The sequence below is a fragment of the Ostrea edulis genome, chromosome 9 (assembly GCF_947568905.1).
Source record: "Ostrea edulis chromosome 9, xbOstEdul1.1, whole genome shotgun sequence".
NCBI lineage: Eukaryota > Metazoa > Mollusca > Bivalvia > Ostreida > Ostreidae > Ostrea > Ostrea edulis.
Genome location: NC_079172.1, coordinates 61,073,307 through 61,096,759, shown reverse-complemented (window position 1 = coordinate 61,096,759; position 23,453 = coordinate 61,073,307). Strand labels below are relative to the sequence as shown.

At 34.1% G+C, this 23,453-nt stretch overlaps 1 protein-coding gene across 1 annotated transcript in view; it reads right to left on the bottom strand.

The window, feature by feature from the left end:
• The window catches only part of LOC125659113 (uncharacterized), a 28,848-nt gene extending 5,656 nt beyond the window's left edge, over positions 1-23,192 (bottom strand). The window contains exons 1-4 of the mRNA XM_048890662.2: positions 22,744-23,192; positions 13,677-13,761; positions 6,187-6,333; positions 2,451-2,662 (exon numbers count right to left, since the gene is read on the bottom strand). Coding sequence (XP_048746619.2) covers positions 2,451-2,662; positions 6,187-6,333; positions 13,677-13,761; positions 22,744-23,025 — 726 coding nt within the window. The 5' untranslated portion in view covers positions 23,026-23,192. The remainder of the gene's footprint in view (positions 1-2,450; positions 2,663-6,186; positions 6,334-13,676; positions 13,762-22,743) is intronic.
• Positions 23,193-23,453: the final 261 nt, after the last annotated feature.

Below are 23,453 nucleotides of genomic sequence, written 5' to 3'. Positions count from 1 at the left end.
TCTAAGGATAAGAGCTATGCATGAAGGAGATAATCCTTAATTTTGAAATGAATTTCTAAATTTTATCACAGCAATTAAATATACATCCGTATTTTCAAGCTAGTAACGGGGTACTTAGCTACTGGGCTGTAGAGACCCTCGGGGACTAACAGTCCACCAGCAGAGGCCTCGACCCATGGGTCATAATGTAAACCTTATACAGTACCATGATATGTTTATAAAAGAGCTTATTCAAATGCGCTTCTTACACCGTATGTTAAAGAGATCGGGTCTTTGTAGTATTGTCAGTTGTTTGTTTTTTTTTTGGGGGGGGGGGGGATATATTACTGGTTTCTACATTGAAGGACAATTATGAAACTAAGAAGAAAACTGGGGTTATAGTGCTTAATATTGAGTACATGTAGCAGTGTGTTAAAAGTAACATTTTTGCTCATAAAATTTACTAAACGATTTCTTCACATAAACTCGATTTTTCTGTTGTCGACATAAATCAATCATTACATCAAATAGATACGCACCTATGTCTTCTACGAATTTGGATATAAAAATCTTTATTGGTAGGGATTGGAAATAAATAGTGACCTTTTTGCACTTAAAATACAATTGGGTGTTATGGATCAAATGTTTGAATTATTGACCAAAACTTTGAATTTTCTTACAAAATTTAGGGGAAATCAATAAAGATGTTTTTTTTAAATCGGTGTTCTGTTTACAAAAACATATCTAGCAAATTAATGAATATAAAACATTTGAATTAGTTCAAAGTCTCTGCTATTGTATCATGATATCAGTATAAAAAAAATTGAAATACACGCCTTGGGATATAATCATTGAAGATATTTTGGATAAAACAAAATCTGTAAAATCGTGCAAATGTATATGTTTTTGATTAAAGAGTTCTTCCGCCCCAAAATGTAGTCTATTCCAAACCTTTTAAAAATTGGAATCGACATAACAAAAATCATATAGAGAAGATGAAGTAGTAAATATACACTATATCTGAACCACTGGATCAATAGAAGAAGTTGAATCAGTAACAGTTATACATGTAGCATCAATAATATATATATATATATATATATATATATATATATATATATATATATACAAAGCACTAAAATGACCAACGACACGAACAACCAGATTGTCAAATTTTCGGGACGACCCGTCCCTTCTTCAGGACAAACGAAAAGAATTACATAATGTGGCCAATATCAACAGAGAATAGTAACAAAAACTACATATAAATACATCTAGCACTACAACTACACTAATCTACAAACGTACATGTATCTACAACGTAGACTACATGTTTTTTGCTCTTTAGGCTTGTCAATCAACGTTAAAAGTGGAGCGAATTAGGACATGCCTTATTCGTCCAAAGAGCTGATCAAAAATGATTGGCAAGCCTAAGGAGCAAAAAACATGTATATATATAATTAAATAAAAAAGCAGAAAAATATCAAAAGGGTATTCAATATTGGTATTCACGTGAGGATGGATGTTAAAATCCAGAAAGCGCTAGTAATCTGAATTCATTTTGGAACTGCATATTTTCCTGCTTTTTAATTTAATTATTTTGACTGAGTGATATCAACTCTTTCTATTTGGATTTTATATGGCCTAAAATCTCAAATGAATTCGCCCATCAATTTAACCTAATGACGACCGCTGCCTTTCTTTTATTATGCATTGAACTGATGACAAGCATGGAAGATATCGATACTAGACAAGCAGGAGCATACTCAACAATTTAGACTTTAGTTCGATTTCACACTAACTCCTGGTTTACAGTTAAGGAGGCAGATACACAAACTGTTTTTACAAACAAAGATAAAATATTCATTCATTATGACATTTCATATATATTTTTCTCTGGAGTGAAATGTTAAATAATGTACATGTATCTCATTTTTGTGATAAAAGGAAATATAATTGTTATTGACTGGCCCAGAATTTTCATAATTCTCAGCATTAATTAAACCCACCCAGCGCGACGATTTATATGACTTGAAATCAATATCTATGCAGTTCATTCGTCAATACATAGGACAAATATTACCACAATATTGCAATTTGTATGAATTTAAACACCAGCGGGATTTGTTGCCAAAGATCTTAATGATATCATCTCCATTAAGTCGGCAATTAAAATATCGGCTCCTAATGATATAATTGTTCTCATCACAAAATGTAAAAGAAAACTTCAAACACAAATATCTGATTGGAAAGAACGACAAATGTAATCTCACTATGTATATTTTAACTGCTTCCATGTTAATAAGTCAACTGTAACCTTATCTAGTAAAGCACTTTGATACAAGTACACGAGAGTACATTTGATCGTACAATGAATAGTTAAATTCACTGGAAAACCACTTTTCTCTTTGTGGGGATTTGATAGTGGAAATGCTTTACGTTGTTATGGGTTTGGGTAAATCTATACTTACTTGTGAAATATCCAGCGATTCCCATTGGTCAATCAGCGATGTTCTGTACTTGGAGGTGCAGAGAGCGGACTTGGTGGTAGCGGTACAATGTTCGTCGATGATATCATCATTAGTTTCATCGCTGGTACCATTGGAAATGAACGACAGATAATCGGAGACATTTCCGCCCGCTTGACTTCGGTAAATCAGCACCCATCCCGAAGACACCTTATCTAAATATGTCAATATACATTATTTCTCGATAAAAGCATAGTTTATAAATATCTTTATTAAATGCAGAAAATGATTCGGTAACAGAATATATGCCTAGAAATACCCTCTCCATATCATATGATTACAAAGTTATCTTGTAACACATATATAATGGGGAATGTTTTATAGTGAATGGTACACATTTTACACAATACAACCGGAAGCAAAAAATATAACAAAAACAAAAAACGTAGGGAAAAAGATTTTATGAAAAAAGAATAGAAAATTTTTTACTCAATAAACAAATTTATAAACTACACAGACAGGAAAAAGATGCAAATTATACATTTTTGCTAAATGTTTAAGGAATGTGTTTACTCCGATAGTAGTAAACTGTGTAACCACTGGGTTTCCTTTGTATTTAGTGATGCACGGCATCAAAAATGATTAACATCTATTGACCAATCAGATACTCCAACAGAAAAAAATCTGAACAGACAATAGTAAATCATTAAATGTGTACAAACAATTAAGAACTCACTTCTAGAAATTAATGAATAATGTACTCATAACCAATACCACATAGATTACATGATGGGTCATCAGTGAGAGTGTGGGTGTTCACAAAACGAATCAGTATGTACATGTATGTAATAGTTTGGTTTCCAAGTTGACATTTGGAAGTACATTAATCGTATCTCATTCCTGTTATGGTCCTTGCAACTTTTAACCGAATATCTTCCAAAATTTATTGAAAACATCATCCTATGAACTTGATGTAAAACTTGTAAATACTAGAAATTATATATTATCTGATGACTAAATGTCTTTAGGGTTTGTCTAATGGGCATTGTATATCAACAATGAAAGCATGGGGTTTGTATGAGTGGATGAGTTTGCCAAATTCAGGTTGGTATTCACATATCAATCGATGACTTCTCGGAAAAGCGAAAGGTGTAATCTGATAGACCATCATTTACAGACTTCAAAATCACCTTTGTCACAGTTAGCGCGCGCACGAAAGGTGAGATGAATGCCCTTCAAAATGTGAAGAAAACTATTTCCCATAAATTATATGATATAACCAAGTCTTTTAATGACTAGTTTTTCAGTCAAAACACTTTAGGGGTGGATCAAAGGGAAACGAACATTGCATAAAGTCTTATCTTGAATTTTGTTGCATATTTTATATCATTATCCGAATTCCGATACAGATGCGGCAAACAAAATATTCATTTTTTTTAAAGTTGTGTTTACGTACTTTTTACAAACTTTCACTCGTACCTAGATTTTACTCAGATATAGGGGAAGTGTTGCAATGTTTGACCTATGCTAAGTTTTCAAGACCATTTAATAGTAAGGGTTCTTTATCGTCTACTGGGATTTTTAAAGTATCATTTAAAATCTTCAATTGCCATTAGCTATCTTATTTCGACACAGTCGTGGGTCGATCATACTAGTTTCTGGTTATGAGGGCTCAGACGAGCCCTTTAGCAACCACTAATGATATACAACAAACTTATGAAAACATGAATGCATTAGTGAACGCATTTGTGTTCGCTAATGAAAACTTCGTATAATTAATAACACACCATCATAACCATTAATGATAAATCCTTTCCCGATGAAAAAAAAAACCACGGACGATTTATCATTAATAGTTACAGTATGATGGTGCACCATTAATGATATCATTTTTTCATAAGTGAACACAAATGCCTTTATTTTTTTGGTTATTTTTTGTTTGTTTGTTAATGTATTAGTGAATTTTTAGGTCTTTAACGGTTGCTACAGAACCCTCTATCGATCGATTTACCGTGATTTGACGAAACTACCAGGTACAACCACCGGGGCCAAGTCCGTTTTAGGCCCGAACTCTGTGATACCATAAATATAGAAAGGGGTTTAACTCTAATCCAGATTTTTTTTTAAAAAATACCCACTCGCTTCAAAAGCCTAAAACATCAGAAACTACGTGCGATAGGCATAATTTGCTGGTCTCCGTGCATAGATTGATGTTTTAGCTATTTGTGTGTCAAATTTTAAGCCACAGATTCTTGAAATAACAGAAATATCGTTCTCTCGATTTCACATGTTTGGTTATACTCGGGCAGTTACAGGGTGGTTTCTGGCAAGTAATAGGCGTATGTTTGATGTAAAACTTTAATTGATAGATCCAAAATCTTCTACACTAGTCTGAATTTTGCATCTGTCGTAGGCGAGACACCACCCGATGACCTGGACCGGTAACTGTCCAAGTAAAAATAGTAGTTCATAATATGCAAGAGCCGGAGACAAAGTGAATAATGCGGTAAATGAAAATATGGATTTACACTGCTAAGGATTGCGTTGGATGTTAAAAACAGATTTAGGTGTAATTTTAATAGTTTTGCGCTTTCGCATTTCCTAGAATTATCCATGCTTGCCTGGGAACAAGTTGTACAATTACATATAGTATATTTTTTTTCAACTGAAAATAATGATACCACGACAGACACCGAAAACAATAAGGCACACGACGGGCACTATGATAATTGGCGTTTTTAAAATGTAAAGCAGTGTTTGAATATAAGAAATATGATTCAGTTTTAGAAGTTGACAGATTTATTATGGTAAATTTTTCCCCGTATATTATTTTACATGAAACGATAACGAGCTTCATGAAATATGTCTGTATAAAAGTTCGGTTCTATAAGAATACATTGAAAATGCAGCAATTTACGTCAGCATCCTTCATCATCTTTTCATGAAAAGTATACCGGCGTGAAGCGTTGCAAATCATACCCTCATGTAATTTCCAAAAAGATTTTATTTTCATATTTACATTCTATTTTCATTTCTTTTGGACTTCCCAGTTGTCAAGATAAGCGTACTATCTTCAAGTAATTCTGTATTCATAGACGCATTGTTTGTAAATGGGACGAGGTAGACATGCGAATAAGACAGCTTCCATAGCCGCAGAATCTGACAGAGCTTGAGAGAATCCTCATTAACACTTGGAATAACATTCCACAAAGGTTTTTACACAATTACGTGACCTCAATGCGAAGTAGGTGCCATGCAGTTATTCGAGCGAATGGGGGACACACAGTATTGATTGTTGCGAATTTCAAAATTTAGGGTACTGTTAAGTTTTCATGTTTTTAATTGAATGTTTCAATAAATGAAGATGGAAGAAAACTTGTTTTCTTTTGAAGATGTTATTCTTTATACCAATCAAAACCTATGTCAAAATAATAAAAAATAAAACCAGTGGATGACTAAATTTAGGTGGGGAGTTAGACATTTTGTCTAAGGGAAAACATTGATATATAGGTGTACTAGTGTAAACTTTCTAAACGAAAAGACTTTTCGTGGATAAACTCTGTTTTAGTGATAATCTGCATCAGCTACATTTGTACTGTCTACAGGCAGTATGGAAAAGCCAGGAAAGAAGTGCACATTCAGATTGATGTTAAGCAAACAAATGCACAGGGTCAACATGAAATCTTTAAAAAAAAAATCTTAGGGTATTTCGGTGACGTAAAATTCAGAAACTACTCACAGCATTTGAAGTCAGTGGGGTCCTTGTTCTTGTCTGCGCATGTCCATGTTATCAAACTTTGATATCCAGTCTGACATTGCAGAGACTTTCCGAACGGAAGAAAACCACTATTGAAGACAGCATTCTTAATCTTAGGAATGTCACAACCTACAAAAAAGCGTCCATAGCAAATAGACAAGCTTTTACAACAGCCACATCTGACCATTGGTTTTATTAAATAAACATACTTCGATTTCTATATAATTCAGTACTTCAGTCGCGTTTAAAAATGATAATGGTTTACCTTATTTATTTTCATGGGAAACCATTTGGATTTATTTTCAATCACACAACCAGTTTGATTAAAGTCTAAACGTTAATGTGCTACAATTTCAATTTGATCATTGTTGATTATTGTGATTCGTGCCTTCTGAAACCAACAATTCTGACAAATTAAGATTTTTGTCCATTTGAAAGAAATTTATTGTAATAATACATGCGTGTTTGTGAAGTTGTGTATCGTATTTACCGTTTGCTTCTCTTGCCTTCTAACATGGTCATAATATATGTAATAAATGTGTCTATCTTACTCAATGTGTTGGATAATTAGGGCATAGAACTAGCTATAATATTAGCAACAAATGACCAATTAGCTAAGTTCGAAGCACGCCCATGTTCCACATTTGAAGCCACAGGTCTAATATAGCCAGCATTGTAAACTCATTGGCTTAAGAAAAAATGGAGGCATGCGTTGACCAAAATCAAATTAAGAGGTTGATGTTTTATATACCGACGAACAACTATACCATAAAATCGGTTTGGTCGATGCATGTCGTTCATTATTTGCCTATTAAAGTTGTTAAGTTGAGATTTTTTAATATAGATTTTTCCATGAAATCAGTAAAAGTCACCAATGTTATGGTTCCATTAATAATCAAATTTGCTCAACTCTGATCTAGCTAATAATTAAGCAAAAATCGTGTTTAAATTTCAAAACCAGACATGGCAATTGCCATATTTCGTTCTTTGTAAATTGCAATGCATAGGTTTTTTTTTACTATATGAAAGGTGAATATAACGAACAGTGATCAATCTCATAACTCCTATAAGCAATACAAACTGGACACACCAGAGGTGGGATCAGTCGCATAGGAGGAGTAATCATCCTCTGTCGACCGGTCACACCCACTGTGATCCCTATATCCTGATCAGGTAAATGGAGTTATCCGTAGTCAAAATCAGTGTGCTAAGAACCGTCTAACAATCGGTATAAAACGCGTTTGACAGCATTTGCATTTATATAGGTATATTAAGCATCTTTCAGCTACTTTCAACAACAAATATTGAATTATCACAATCTGTTTCATAGAGTAGTTTTGAATGCGGTCAAATACAAGTCTACGTATTGTTGTTAAGGTGGTCATTTCTTCAACGTTTGAGCACAACTGTACAGCATGCCATAACCGTATGAATAATAGTTCAATACTTATTCTATTCGTCCAAATATGTTGTGTATACTACTTAAACATATCCAGTCGAAATTTCTATACCGATTCCAATTTTAAAGGGAATTGGAAAGGACTATATTTTGTGGCGGTAGGATTTTTAATCTAAAAGATCTAAATTTACATGATTTTATAGGTTTTGTTTCATGCAACAGAACAATTATACGCAATAATTATACTCCTAGGTGTGAAAATCAAATTTGCTATTTATGATACCAATAGTTGAGACTTTATACTAATTCAAGTGTTGTAAATTCAATAATTAGCTGTATATATTTTGTGTAAGCAATACCTATTCTCAAAAACATGGATGTTGATTTACCCTAATTGAGTACCGATTCTTAAAAACATCTATATTGATTTACGAGAAATTTTGTATGAAAATTCAGTACTTCAGCCATTTTCTTTAGTTCCATCTTAAATTTAAGTCTAGCTTTGTAATATCCAATGTATGTGCAATTTAAAAAGTTGACAGTACTCCTTATATGTTCGTTTGAACTCTCAAGTTCCATATGAGGAATTTTTCCGATTATCAAGTGCAAAAAGACCATTGTTTATTTCCAATTTATTGACATTAAATTTTTTATATCGATATTGTTAGAACGCATGAGTGTAATTTTAATAATAATGATAATAATAATAATTATTATTATTTATATAGCGCCCTATATCACTATAAATAACCATTCTAAAGGGCTGCACACAATAAAAATGATACAGCATGTTATAAAAGTAGTAAAAGGAAATTATAATAGCATTAAGACAGATAATATCAAAACAATGCTGACAAAACATCAATAATGTGAAGTTAAATTACTAAAATCTAAAACATGATGTGCATGAAAAAAGTTCCACGCCGTACAATCAAATGATATAAATTTCAATAGTTGAAATAAATATACAATTATACACTTGAAAAGGTCATGTTAAAATGATGGTAAAGAAACCATAAAGATTTAAGTGTAAAAGGGTCACGTTTAGCACACTGTAGCTTAATTACAAGCACAATGACCACAGACTTTCTTTGCAATTTCACAATTCTTCTTCAATGTAGAAATAAATGTTAAACTTCCCAAAATATTAACAATTCTACAAAACTCAGGTGCGAACCTCTTTAAGAGCTTATTATTACAGTGAATGCTTTGGTACTTTGTATCATTGGAGTGAAACAATTTATGCAGTTGCATGTAACTAAAGTAAAATATTTGACACGGTAGAAAAAAGTGTTGTTTTTTTTTATTAACTATGGAATACTCATGACATCTTTTAACAAAATCAACATTTTGAACTTTTATTTAACTAAGTAAAACATTCATAGCGTAGTTAATTGATTACTGATACCATACGAAAACATTAATTTCCTATAATAAAGATTTATTACTGTTCGTTATCTTCACATCTTTTTATGAAAGTATAGATATTGATTTGCTATCGTAAAAGCAGTTTTAGCGTAATAAAAACATTGATCTTTAAACCTGACGTGGGCCAAACTGCTCTTCATGCTGGGTCGTTTCAAACTATTGGCTTTTCAGCCTTACTTACGTAAACACATTTTAACCATCAGTTGTCTTCACGTACACAACTAGCATCGATTCTACATTTTTTTTTTTTTTTGGTAACGCACAAAACATATGCTCATCATCAATTATAACAGAAAACGAAATACCCATCATCCATCATAACATCTAACTCATGTACCCATCATCCATCACAACGTACAAACTACAATCAGATCACGTGCTCGTCCTTTACCGTAACTGGGAAGAAGACTCGGACGTGGACCGGTTCAAGAATTGCATCAAATCGATGCATTTATTTGTCGGACGTGCGCCTGTGGATGAGGTTAAAAGGCCAGACCTGAATCCCTGTATAATGTGTTATTTAAATGTTCACCACAGATTCACTTTTGGTATAATTAACGTCTTATTCATTCTAATATATAATCATATAAGTGGAAATTGATACCATTAGAATACCTTAGATATGTATGATATCTTAGATGCATTTGAAAGCTTGCGTTTCATATTGTAACATACTACTTTGACGTCATGGTTGCATTTGTGTACACATGGCGACAAACTCGTGGGCTTAAATCTACATACGAGCTTCATTTGCGGTTTTCCGAAAATAGCCGAGTAGTTACAATTGGTACATGCTATATACCCATCATCTATTCTAACGTAGATACTCTATAACCACCATCCACTCTAACTTACAGACTCTATATACATCAGATATTCTAATGTACAGGCGCTATGGCCATCATCCACTCTAACTTACAGACTCTATAACTATGCAAAATGAAGATAACGAACAGTGATCAATCTCATAACTCCTACAAGCAATATAAAATAAATAGTTGGGCAAACACGGACCCCTGGACACACCAGAGGTGGGATCAGGTGCCTAGGAGGAGTAAGCATCCCCTGTTGACCGGTCAAACCCGCCGTGAGCCCCATATCCTGCTCAAGTAAACGGAGTTATCCGCAGTCAAATCAGTGGGCCAAGAACGGCTTAACAATCGGTATGAAACACGTCAGACAACATTTGACCCAATGCGAGGTTGTATTGACGAACTAGATCGTTATAACGACCATAGAATTTGCGAAATGCTGACTTCAATCGAGACTGTTGAAATCCCTGTACCATCAACTTGTTTGTCAGTAGCTTACCTCGATTTAAAAACTGACTATACCCAGAACAAGCTCTTGCATATCGAATCAGTTGAGATATATAAACACCATATGCAGGTGATAATGTGCTACATAAATGTGGGAAGTTGACGACGGAGAACCTGAAATCATCCCGTTTGTCATACAGTTGAGTTGTCAGTTTGCCGTTAATGTCTACTTTCAATAAAATATCTAAGTATGAAGCAGAAGTGGACGACTCTGTGGTGTCCTTTATTTCGAGCTCACAGGGATATATCAAATTGACATATGAATGAAAGCTATCATTGTTAATAGACAAAACGTCATCGATATATTTAAAAGTCGAATTGAAGGTCACAGCGAGAGATTTTTTCTTCTCACGTAGAAGTTTTTGAATAAATTCTGCTTCATATGAATATAAAAACAGGTCAACTAACAAAGGAGCACAATTCGTGCCCATGGGAATTCCAACAGACTGTTGGAAGACCTGATCACCAAAGACCACGAAGATATTGTCAATGAGGAACTCTAGCATATTTTTTATTTCAACTTCAGAGTACTTGTGCGTAGAATCAGAGTGGTGTTTAACAAAGTAAGTTTTTGAATGACTGATCACTAGATATGAATATTTCCGTTTTCCATTTTTGTTGAAGAAGCAACTGTCTATGATGTCAAAAAGTCTAGTCTTTAATTTATCGTGAGGAATGGTCGTGTATAGTGTTGAAAAGTCATAGGTTTTAATGCTATTGATTTGGGAAAAATTTTGTGATTTCAAGTTTACTAAAAGTTCTTTAGAATTTTTTAGAATCCACATTTGATTAACACCACTTCTGGCATATGTAGTCGCATAGTAAGTTTGAAGTTTCTCCTTCACAGCTGTTAACATTTTCGTGAGGAGCAAAGATAGGGGCTTGGTAGAGCCCTTACTTGTTCCAGCAATGTATCTTTGTTTGTAAGAGTTTTTATGTAGTTTAGGAATCCAGTATAGGTACGGTAACTCATATTCATTCGACCCATTGACTGAAATATTAAATGTGTCTAAAATTGACGCATGGTTTTGAAGAATTTCGTCTTTTGAAAGGGCAGTTGGAGTATAAGTGTGATTACCAAAAGTGGAATTAATGCCAAGTTCGTTTAAAATACAGTTGTAATAATGAGCCTTACAAACAAAGACAATGTTGTTACTAGCTTTGTCAGCTGGAACCAAAACATATTCCTCATGTAACCTATCTAATTCTTTTATCACTTCTGGTTTACTAAAAACAGAAGGATAGATGGTACGTACTTTTGTTTTCATGTGTCTAATGCGCGATTTTAATATCCCTCTTATGCTTTTAACCCATTCTGACAGTGTATCAAGTTCTTTTTCATATTTAGCCCATCGTCTGGAATAATCTTCGACAGAACTCATAATAGAGATGAAGTTCTGTCGCCAATTAAAAGACCGAGGTTCTCTGTATTTAGGACCTTTAAGAATAAGTGATTTGAGGTCCTCATTTTCAACTATATCAACATCACCAGTAATGACATGTCCAGCTGGACTGTAGCTGAAAGAAGACGAAGAACAAGAACATATTGGTGGATTACGTATAAGATGGTCAATATCTAAGCACTGCAAAGTTTGTTTATAATTAAAAAGTTTGGATGCAATAGTAGAAGTATAGCTGTAGGAAATACAGGGTGTAGACTTGAACTTGAAATATGTAGGAATACACGACTGAACCCTTTTATGACGAAGAATGTTGCTTATGTTGACGGCATTTATTCCTTGGTTTGTAAATTTGAGCTTAAGGAACTGACGGCATGATTTGGAAGGAATATCAGCCATGGTCCGTGCTGGTTTATAGAGCCTGTGGTAGGCAACATCCATAATCATAGAGTTCAGTCTATATTCGGGTGTTGAAAAATCCAAGTATAGACTAGCCATAGCTTCTTCAAATAATGTATGTAAAACCCTCAATGCAATAGAGTAAAGTTTTGTATTCTATATTCTAATGTACATACTCTATAACCATCATCCATTCTAACGTACATACTCTATAACCATCACCCATTCTAACATACACACTCTATAACCATCATCCATTCTAACGTACACACTCTATAACCATCATCCATTCTCACGTACAAGCTTAAGACTAATTATCCATCCTAATGCACACTCTAAGAAGTCGCCTATCTTATAGTACAAACTCTATAACCACCATGTATCTTATCTTACAGACTCATCCTAACATGAAAGCTCTATAATTACCAGTTTTCCTAAAGTACAAATTGCGAGGCTGTTCGAAAAGTTTGCAAACACTTTAAATTACCAGAAGATGGCTTCTTGCTTCAGATTGTGGGTTTAAATTGTAAAATTCATTATAAGTATTTACGAAAGCATGCATATGAAAAAGTAAAGATCACGAACAGTGATCAATCTTATAATTCCTATAAAGAATACAAAAAGAGGAGTTAGATAAAAACAGACTCCTGGATATATCAAGAGTTGAGATCAGGTGCCTAGGATGAGTAAGCTTCCCCTCCCGACCAGTGACATCTGTCGTAAGCGGTATATCTTGATCAGTATATATGTAAAGGCTTAAAAAATTACGAACCACGTCATTGAGCATAAGACCTAATGACATATTTTATTTGTGAATTAGATCGTTATAACAACCATATAATTTGTGAAATGCTGACTTTAAGGAAGCAAGCTCCTGAGCACAACTGCATGCCATAACTAAGTATTGACCGGTTCAATACTGATCTCATTGGTGCAAACATATCACGCATCTATTACAAAACTCTATCCACTTGAAAAATTTTGTGTCAATTAAAATTTTCAAAGGGTTTGACAGGAACTGTATTTTATAGTGGAAGGGTTAATCAATCAAAAACTCCTAAATCTGCGTGACATTAAAGTGTCTCTTTCATCCAATATATCTTCTATTTGTATACTTTTATGCGTGCATTTCAGTTCTATGATTTATGATACAAGTAGTTCATAGTTAAAGAGATGTAATACCTTGATTTGGCTGATATATTTCTCAGAACAAAGCACCGATTCTTAAAAAGAAAGTAATTAACTTACTCGAAATTTTGTATAAAAATTCAGTATTTCGCCAATAATTCAAAAAGTTAATCTCAATCATCTACCGATCAATCTATATAGTCATCATTCATCTGAACTACAGTCTATATATTGTCAGTATATACAGGTACTATAGGGCCATCAGTCTAGCATATTTCATACGTCATCCAACGGAAGTAGAAATACCTTTTAAGACGTACCTCATTTTATTTCATCTTTTCCTTTATTTCTTGAGACTAATTTTATGTTCGATAGCATGCCTGTAGAAATGTAACTTACCCATAAGAAGACATTCAGGTCCAGAGTGTGTGACGATACATTTATCCCAGGTAGAACACGTCTTGGAGCCACAAGTACCAGTGATCTATATCAAATACCAGAAGAAACTGTAAGAATTGGAAGCCTTTGGTGTTGGCAAAATATGAATAAAATAAGTTAAAACATTCCACGTGTGAAATCATCACGTGTGAAATCAACTTAAAACTGGATACCACTTTTCCGCTCTTACACGGGGTTGAACTCGCAAACTGCAGAGGCAAATTTCCTAGTTGCGTGACAAGCGCGCTAGACCACTCAACCATCTAGACAGGTCGATGAGGTCATAATATTTTAATTTAATAAAGATGAAATTCTCACCACGTTATCACACGCTACACGTTCATTGGGAATGGAAATGACATTCAGGAATTGATTGTATCCCATTTACCATTACAGTTACATGTATATTTCTTCTTATATTTCCTATGTATGACGATTATGATTCATCTTGTCTATTTCTTGTTTTGTTTTCTTTTCTCTATTTCCTATGAATGGCAGTTTTATTTCTTTTGTCTATTTCCTATGAATGACAGTTTTATTTCTTTTGTCTATTTCCTATGAATGACAGTTTAATTTCTTTTGTCTATGTCAGTTTGGATTCGTCTTGCGTATTCTATGTCAGCTATGTTCTTGCGTATTCTATGTCAGCTATGTTCTTGCGTATTTTATGTCAGCTATGTTCTATCGCATTTTATGTCAGCTATGTTCTTGCGTATTATATGTCAGCTATATTTTTGTGTATTCTATGTCAGCTATATTCTTGTGTATTCTATGTCAGCTATGTTCTTGTGTATTCTATGTCAGCTATGTTCTTGTGTATTCTATGTCAGCTATGTTCTTGTGTATTCTATGTCAGCTATGTTCTTGTGTATCCCTTCTCTATTACAACTGTGAACATTATTTCTTGTGCTTTCCAAATTATGTTCCATGGTTTCATTGTATTCAATGAAAATGGAAAAAAAATATTGCAACAGCAGCCTTTTTATTTTAGCCTGAACATGATGAATAATTTAAGACTATAAGATTAAAATCAGTTTTCTTGTTTAACGTTATTTTATAGTATCGCGTGAGCTCGTAAAAACGTAAAACAAGCCGCAATAACTGTATACGTTGTCAATGTTTTTCAAAGATAAGAAGACGTCATTTTAAAGGAGAAATGACAATAACTAGATATTCTTTAATTATTGATTCAAAAGTGTTTTGTGAATGAAAAAAACTTGAATAAAGTTAACATGTTGTAAACTTCAAACTAAATAGAATTTTTCAATATCTAGTTTAACTTCCAATCACATGTATGATGGACTATAGGTGTATTCCCAAACGTTCAACGTTGATGATATTATCTTTTAAAGCTAAACTACGTTCATCGAATGTAATTTTCATAGGTGGATTCAAGAGTAGACGGGGGTCTGAAAGGCGATATATGAATCTTATTTGTGTGTTAGCAAGCTCACCTTTTAACCCAAGTAAGTTTTTTAACAATTCGATCTGATATATTTTTTTCGTTGCTTGTCAAGTAGTGTGTTGATCTTACACGCCTCTTACGAATTAAAGTCGACCATACTTAATTATCTTCAACATCAGTTTAGAAAGCCTTTAAGTTAAAATACCCTGGATCATTAGTACATCTAATGTAACTGTTGTGAACACTTTTCTTGATTTGTTTATGTCCGTTTGAAATATCTTTCATTTATATTGAGATATCATCAGCTGTATGTGACGTCTCATAGAATTGGACCTACATTGTATACATGATGATCAAAGTCGTAGCGATAATGATTTGTATGGTGACTCGATGTATAATAATACACAAAATTACAGAAAAGAAAAATATATATTGTTCAATCCAAGTCCTTTTTTAATGTTTTGATAATATAAAAGGAATCCATCATTGCCAAACTTTCGTATAATGTATATTTGTGTATGAAATTAGTTACGTCCGATCGGAGTAAAATAGTTGTGAAAATGGCTGTATATTTTACATGTAACTAGTTTAGTTTTAATTATAACATGTAGGTAACAAAATGTTGGATTGGCATACCTTACAATGAAGACGTGAAGATGACGAACAGTGATCAATTTCATTAGTCCTATAAATAATATAAATTTAAGAGTAAGGCAAACACGGACTTTTTATCGGTCATAGAATTTACTGCTGGTTTTAAATGAGACTTTTGAAACTTATTTGTCAGTATATTCTGTCTCGATTTTAAACGAAAATTATTCCTTTCGCCTAGAACATGCCCTTGTGTATTGAATAAATTGAAATATGAAGGTGTTAATGGAATATTGCTACATAGATATGGAAAGTTGAGAATAAAGTTGAGTTGTTTGTTTACCATTAACATACATGTTTAATAAAATATCGAAAAATGAAGCAAATATGAAAGTCTTTGTGGTGTCTTTCATTTCGAGTTCATTGGGATGTATCGAATCAACATTTCAATGAGAATGAGTATTGTTAAAAAAATAAATCGTCGTCGATAAATCTAAATGTCGAATTGATCTGAAGGTCATAGAAAGGTTTTTATCTTCTTCTCAATGGTGTTAAAAGGGAATTCAGCATTCATACAATCCCCTGAATCACTGTTCACTGAGGGGAAACGAAAACCCGAGTGCATAAATGTTACGCCTGGTCTGTTACTTTTGTACCATTGTTCAGGCCACAATCAATGAATTATTATGAATGTTAATCTTCTAAGGATTGGCATGATTTGGTATACATATACCACACAACAGACATTCAGATTGTTTGTATTGTTGTTAAACGGTTCATTGACAAAATTATGGTTCAAGAGAAGTTCAAATATACATTTTAAATTTGGTTTAGAAATGAATTAATTGATTTATGGTTCTTCGAAATTGGTATGTATTTGACTATGAAAATGATACTCTGAGATCGACTTATCTTTCTAGAAAATATATATGATACAAACAGTCCAACGACAATGCAAAATAGTTCAGTTCAGTATAGGTTATTGCAAAAACATACATGGTATAGGCATATTAGTTTCAAAGTCTTTGAAAGTATAAACAGTACAGTGGCAGATTTGGGATACAGCATTTCACAAATTCTGTATGGTCGTTGTAACAATCTGTGATTGGGTCAACTGCTGTCTGACGTGTTTTATACCGTTTGTTATGCCGTTCTTTACATAATGATTTTGACAGCGGATTACTATGTTTACGTGAACGAGATATAGGGTTCACGGCGGGTGTGACCGGTTGACAGGGGATGCTTTTTCCTCCAAGGCACCGGATCTCACATCTGGTATGTCCAGGGGCCGTGTTTGCCCAACCCTTAATTTTCTATTCCTTATAGGAGTTATGAGATTGATCACTGTTCCTTATGTTCACCTTTTTATCTAACAGACAAAGTAAGTTGTTATGGGCCAAAATAACACAATGACAGCAAAAATCAATTTACAAACAATTCACAGATTTAACAATCTATTTACAATCATTTATAGAAAAATAAATCGTTGAAAAAAAACACTAACTTACAATGGTCTAACCAAAGTTCATAAAAAGTGTGCCCGATGCTGGTTTACGGCCGAGCTAAATTCACAAACGAGAATATATAAACTGTCACAAAATGGACGTTAAGTCCAATCCCCAGATGTAAAAATCCATAATGTAACTCTGTAGGGTGCTTATAGAAAGCTTAACGAATGCTTACTACCACACAATTCACTGTCTATTGATACTAAGATAAGATTCCAGATCCTTCTTATTCACGACTCAGATAAACAAGGCTACTTCATCTTTATATTGAAGTGACAAACATCGTTATAGAAATAGAACTTTAATAAAAAAAAAATTCTCTAGGTTGCAAGTGTCAATCAAGTACAGATGTATTGCACAACAAAGTATAGTAAAGTAGTATAATAATGGATGAACAGAAAGTGTACAGTATCATAATACTAAAGGATGGTCAGAAAACTTTAAATTACTTATTCTTAGTTTACATGGCAGCATAAGATAGCTACGAAAATGTCTAAGTAAGGTTGCATTCTGTGTACTGAGCAATTGTAGAAATGTGTCCAGTAAGATGGTTTAACATACATTTTTATGAATTCTAGAAATTCTAACAAGACGATGAAGGCACCCACAAAAAGCTGATTTAGTAAGTAGATATTTATGAACTACCTAATATTTCATATCTTTATAAACTACGTTTGTAGAATACTAAAAACCTCTGCAAAGTTAAATCTCGAATTTCATTACGTTGTCGTCTAATTAAAAACTATTCAATTGTGATGAAGTTATAAACAACTTTAACGTATATTTTACAATAGAGTGGCATTTGATCTTTATTATCACTGTAAAGGTTGCAAAATATATAATAAAAAATTATCTCTGTAAAATTTCCTACAAAGGTATGTGACCAATGTTTGACATCTTTGCATCCCAGATATGTACAACAGCATAACATGTATTGTACAGAGATAAAAAAGGCTACAATCGGCCAAAATTGTGCCAAAATTATTGCTATTTAGTAACTACTAATAATCAGTTATCTGGGAAATTAGATAAATTCAATACTTATTTTTAGCATCTTAGTAGGCGAATGTGAACCTGCAACAAGAATGTCCTATTTTGCAATCTTGTCTAGTAAGAATTGCTAGAGAATATATAGAAAAGATTATGAAAAACATGTACTTCTCTGACCTTTGACCCCGAATGTCCTTTTTAAGGTCAAGGCATATAAGGACATGATCCCTGAAACTTTTTTTTTCAATTTTTAAACAAATCGGTGCACAAATTATCTATTCTTAAAGAGGATAAAATACTCTACATTTCCTCCAAAAGAATGTGTCATGTTGTCTCTAAAATGATTTGAAATTTGTCGTTAGAGAAGGGGGAACTCTTGAACACACATACTTATGAACTACCAAAACGCATTTACCAACAAAAAAGGTAACCGGCTAAGAATATACAATTACCCGCATAACAGTATGAAGATGAAGCTAACGGATTGTTATCAATTTCATAACTCCCACTAGGAATACAAAATAGAGAGTTGGGTAAACACAGATCCCTGGATATACCAGAGGTGGGACCAGGTGGCTAGGAGGAGTAAGCATCCCCGTCGACCTATCACACCCACCGTGAGTCCTACACCTTGATCAGATAAACGGAGTAATCCGTAGTCAAAATCAGTGTGCCAAGAACGGTCTAACAATTGGTATGAAACACCTCATACAGCAACACCAGGGGTCCATATTTGCCCAAGTCGTTATTTTGTATTCCTTGTGGTAGTTATGAGATTGATCACTGTTCGTTATCTTCACCTTTCATTCCATCAAATATGGATTTGAAAATGTTTTCATCTGATTTCTATTTACATATGTATCGTGCACTCATTATTCAGTGTTCAGATCAGTTTGATGGAAGGCGAAGATAACGAACAGTGATCAATCTCATAACTCCTATAAAGGCGAAGATAACGAACAGTGATCAATCTTATAACTCCTATAAAGGCGAAGATAACGAACAGTGATCAATCTCATAACTCCTATAAAGGCGAAGATAACGAACAGTGATCAATCTCATAACTCCTATAAAGGCGAAGATAACGAACAGTGATCAATCTCATAACTCCTATAAGCAATATGAAATAGAGAGTTGGGCAAACACGGACCTCTGGATATACCAGAGGTGGGAGCAGGTGTCTAGGATTAAACAGTGTGAGCCTGTATCTTGATAAGGGAAACGGAGTTATATTTTACTGCAAAGCGATATATACCAAAACTAATAAATATATATTATTACTACAGTAACTTGATTCGAAGAGTCTGATCACGTTGAGTTGAAAGGTGCGGATCATCAGATCACACGAGACTACAAATGGGTTTTAAGTACAGCTCATTCAGTATTGCTGGTTTGCCCTTGTATCTGCGCACAGTTTAAATCATCCTTGTGCTATGTATCTTATTTCTACATTTTCTTAAGCGTACGTTGTCAATATTCATAATGCTTTAACGATTCTACATAATGTAGCTTTAAACTTCATAGTTGCGATGAAATATCATATATTATTTTTAATATTCATATTAGATAGCATTAAGAGATTTGGGAATTTCTATCATTATATCTTATCCAGATTTAGTTTTTCGAAAAAAATGAATATATGATATGCAGTAAATATTTCGAAAATATGTTTCGTGTCTTCTTGCAAAGTTTGAAGTAAATATGTACGATTGACTCATCAGTCAATATTGATTATGAATTAAAACCCTTTTTAATTATATAGCTAGTATTTTACTAACCATTTTCATGATATGAGTATCATCGAAAGAATGTTTTCATGACCAGTATCATATATACTGGACCAAATTTCTAACTCCCCAAGTTAATAATTTCTAAATTTTACAAACCTTTGCAGTTATGCAATTTGTAATTTATAATATCGTCAGCTAACTAAAATGTTGACCTTTTTAGCACAAAGATTTCAAGAACGCGTTCGTAGCCACTGGACCGTAGCGGGTTTTGTTGAAATTGAAAATCTCGTGCTCGATTGGTTTTACTGGCTTGCTTTTCAAAATTCTTTGTTTTCTTGTTCTCAATACACTCATTTGCATTTGAAAAACACAAAATTACTGAAGTCAAATGCGGCGCATGTCGACAGAGGAACGCGCAAGAGCAGTTGGCATGGTCCATGCTGGTTGCAGTTTACGAGAGGTTTGCTTTCTTCCATTACATTCGATCTTTTGCGAAAAACTTTCAGATACACAGTGTAGGAAACAATTTAAAAATTCAATTGCATTGATCATTTTCACAGGTTGCTAGAAATTTCAATAGAGACCACAAGACCATCGCAAACCTAATCCGAAAATTCAATGGAACCGGAAGTGTAGCGGATCTACGCCGACGGCCCAAATGGCGTGTAACAACCCCTCAACAGGATCACTACATAAGAGTGACCCATTTACGCGACAGACATTTGACAGGTCGAGCAACAGCAAGGCGCACATTGGGAACACATGGAAGACCCCTCAGTGATCAAACTGTGAGACTTAGGGAAGGGGGATTGCGAGCAAGAAGGCCTTATGTAGGGTTGGTATTGTCTGCAAGACATAGACAACTTCGATTAGCGTGGGCAAGACGCCATCTGAGGTATACGCGCGCGGACTGGGGACAAGTTCTTTTCACAGATGAGTCCAGATTCAATTTAAGGCGATCAGATGGACGGTCCCGCGTCTACCGCAGAATTGTCGAACGATATATTGACGCATGGGTAAGGGGGCGAGAGCAATTTGGAGGTGATTCTGTCATGGTGTGGGCGGGAATATCGTTTCACACAAAAACACCAATGATCCCAATCCACCAGAACCTGAATGCAGCAAGGTACCAAAACCTTGTCCTTCAGCCAGTGTCAATCCCGCACATCCAAGCAAATCGCGGAATGGTCCTTATGCAGGATAATGCGACCCCACACACGGCAAGAACCACCCAACAGATGCTGCAGAGTCACAATATCCGCGTTATTGACTGGCCCCTTGCAGTCCAGACCTCAATCCCATTGAACATGTATGGGACGAGGTAGACAGGCGAGTAAGACAGCTTCCCCAGCCGCAGAATCTGGCAGAGCTTGAGAGAAACCTTACTAACACTTGGAATAACATTCCACAAAGTTTTTACACAATTACGTGACCTCAATGCGAAACAGGTGCCAGGCAGTTATTCGAGCGAATGGGGGACACACACATTGTTGATTGTTGAGAATTTCAAAATTTAGGGTACTGTTAAGTTTTCATGTTTTTAATTGAATATTTCAATAAATGAACATTGAAAAAAAATTGACTTCTTTTGAAGATGTTATATTTTATACCAATCAAAACCTATGTCAAAATAATAGAAAATAAAACCAGTGGATGACAAAACTTAGGTGGGGAGTTAGAAATGTTGTCTAGTATAGATGGATCTAGGTAGGTCAGTTAGCAGAAAACATTACTTGGGATTCAGATACTCCGGGTTCAAATCCTACTTTGCTTTGACTAATTCCCATCCCATTACATTTGTAAAACTTGGTACTGTGTATCAATTTAAGCTTTAGACACTATATTTAAAATATTTACTTGTATAATGATAATAAATAAATAAATATTGCAACAATTTACAAAACAATATTCACCATCTATATGATTTGCAAACGGATTATAGTTTTTAAGAATGTTGTGTGATCGTTATAAAATGATAAGTGCATGCAAACCGCCATCCCGAAAGACTGAAAAAGGCTGCTTTTTTCAGTATTTAACAAAACAGCATGTGACATAACACATCCATTCATAAATTGGCTAAATACAAGCCTTTCGGCGTCGTCATCTGATGTTTTAAGTACCGAAAAATAATCTATTTATCTATTAATTTCCCTTTGTTCATGACCGGAAATGATGAGTATCGGAAACGTTTTGTACAGAATTGTAAATCACGAATTGACGTATAAAGACAACTTACATAAACAATATTTATATAGTTGTTCTTTGGAGATCAATATGTTCAATCTGTTCCATTATTTCAATTTCTGATTTAAAAACTTGTAGATTCGGGAACCCATTTCCTTGTTTAAAATTCAACATCTAGATAAAGTTCTTGTGACTTTGAATTACAAAATATGAATGTTATTGTAAATATTGCTCGATTGAATTATTTAATGATTTCATTTCATTTTTTGAATAAAAAGATTCATTTTGGTGTCTCCGTATTTGTTCAGTATATTTAAGAATACACCCCATTTAACAATATATTTTTTTATATTCCCGGAGTATTTTAATGGCAACCAGGTAAATCGAACTAATATTTGTTCGGTATTAAATAGAGAAAACACTTCTTGACGTTAATACATCCACGATGCAACGTTAAAACGTACTCACAAAACATATTAACTTTCATATTCTATATCATATCAACGGATGCATAGACATTATTACTCCCTGTACATATAGAATGTGCATACCGTAGACAGTATTAGGACAAAAATTACTAACTCGTAAAAAGGGTAAAAACAACATATAGATACACTTACGGAGGACTGGTTAACTTGAATATGGACACTAGACGATTTATCTACCAGATCATTTGGATTGTCTGTCGCATTCTTTGAGTTCAATTCACAGACGAAGTGGTCACGGTCAAAGTTCACGGACTTACAGCCCCCACCGTAAGCTTCACAGTCCCGCGCACACATCCGCATCCCCATGTTTTCCAGGGTCAGGAAGGAATGACCAGATAAATATTTTCCATTAAATGTCGAAAATGATTGAACATGAGCTGAAAACAATGTGCAAAACCACAATTTATGGAACATTTTAAGAGCAGAATTTGTTCATTTAGGCAGAGCAAGGCCTATTACGATTTACCAGTCGAGATGCGAGTTCGTCTCATTGTTCTCTTGCTTTAATCGCAATGCAGAATTCGCAACGGGAGCCCAGCACCGAATACGGCGAGCAGTCCTTGTCTACATCCAGAGTTCTAATATCCGCTACAACACATCGCACACTGTCTTTATTTGATCGCGTACCCGAGTCCGGATTCTCTCCGGTTCTATTGTCCTTGTTGAATAATAATTTTACATCTAAATAACGATTTTCCATTTCCTAGGCATTACTCTGTTTATGACAATTGTTGCAGAACATGGAATTATGTCAATGAAATCAGACTATAGATCTATATAGATAATTGATAAATACCATAACATCAGATTCGTTCGATGCATATCGGGATACTTTCTTATCA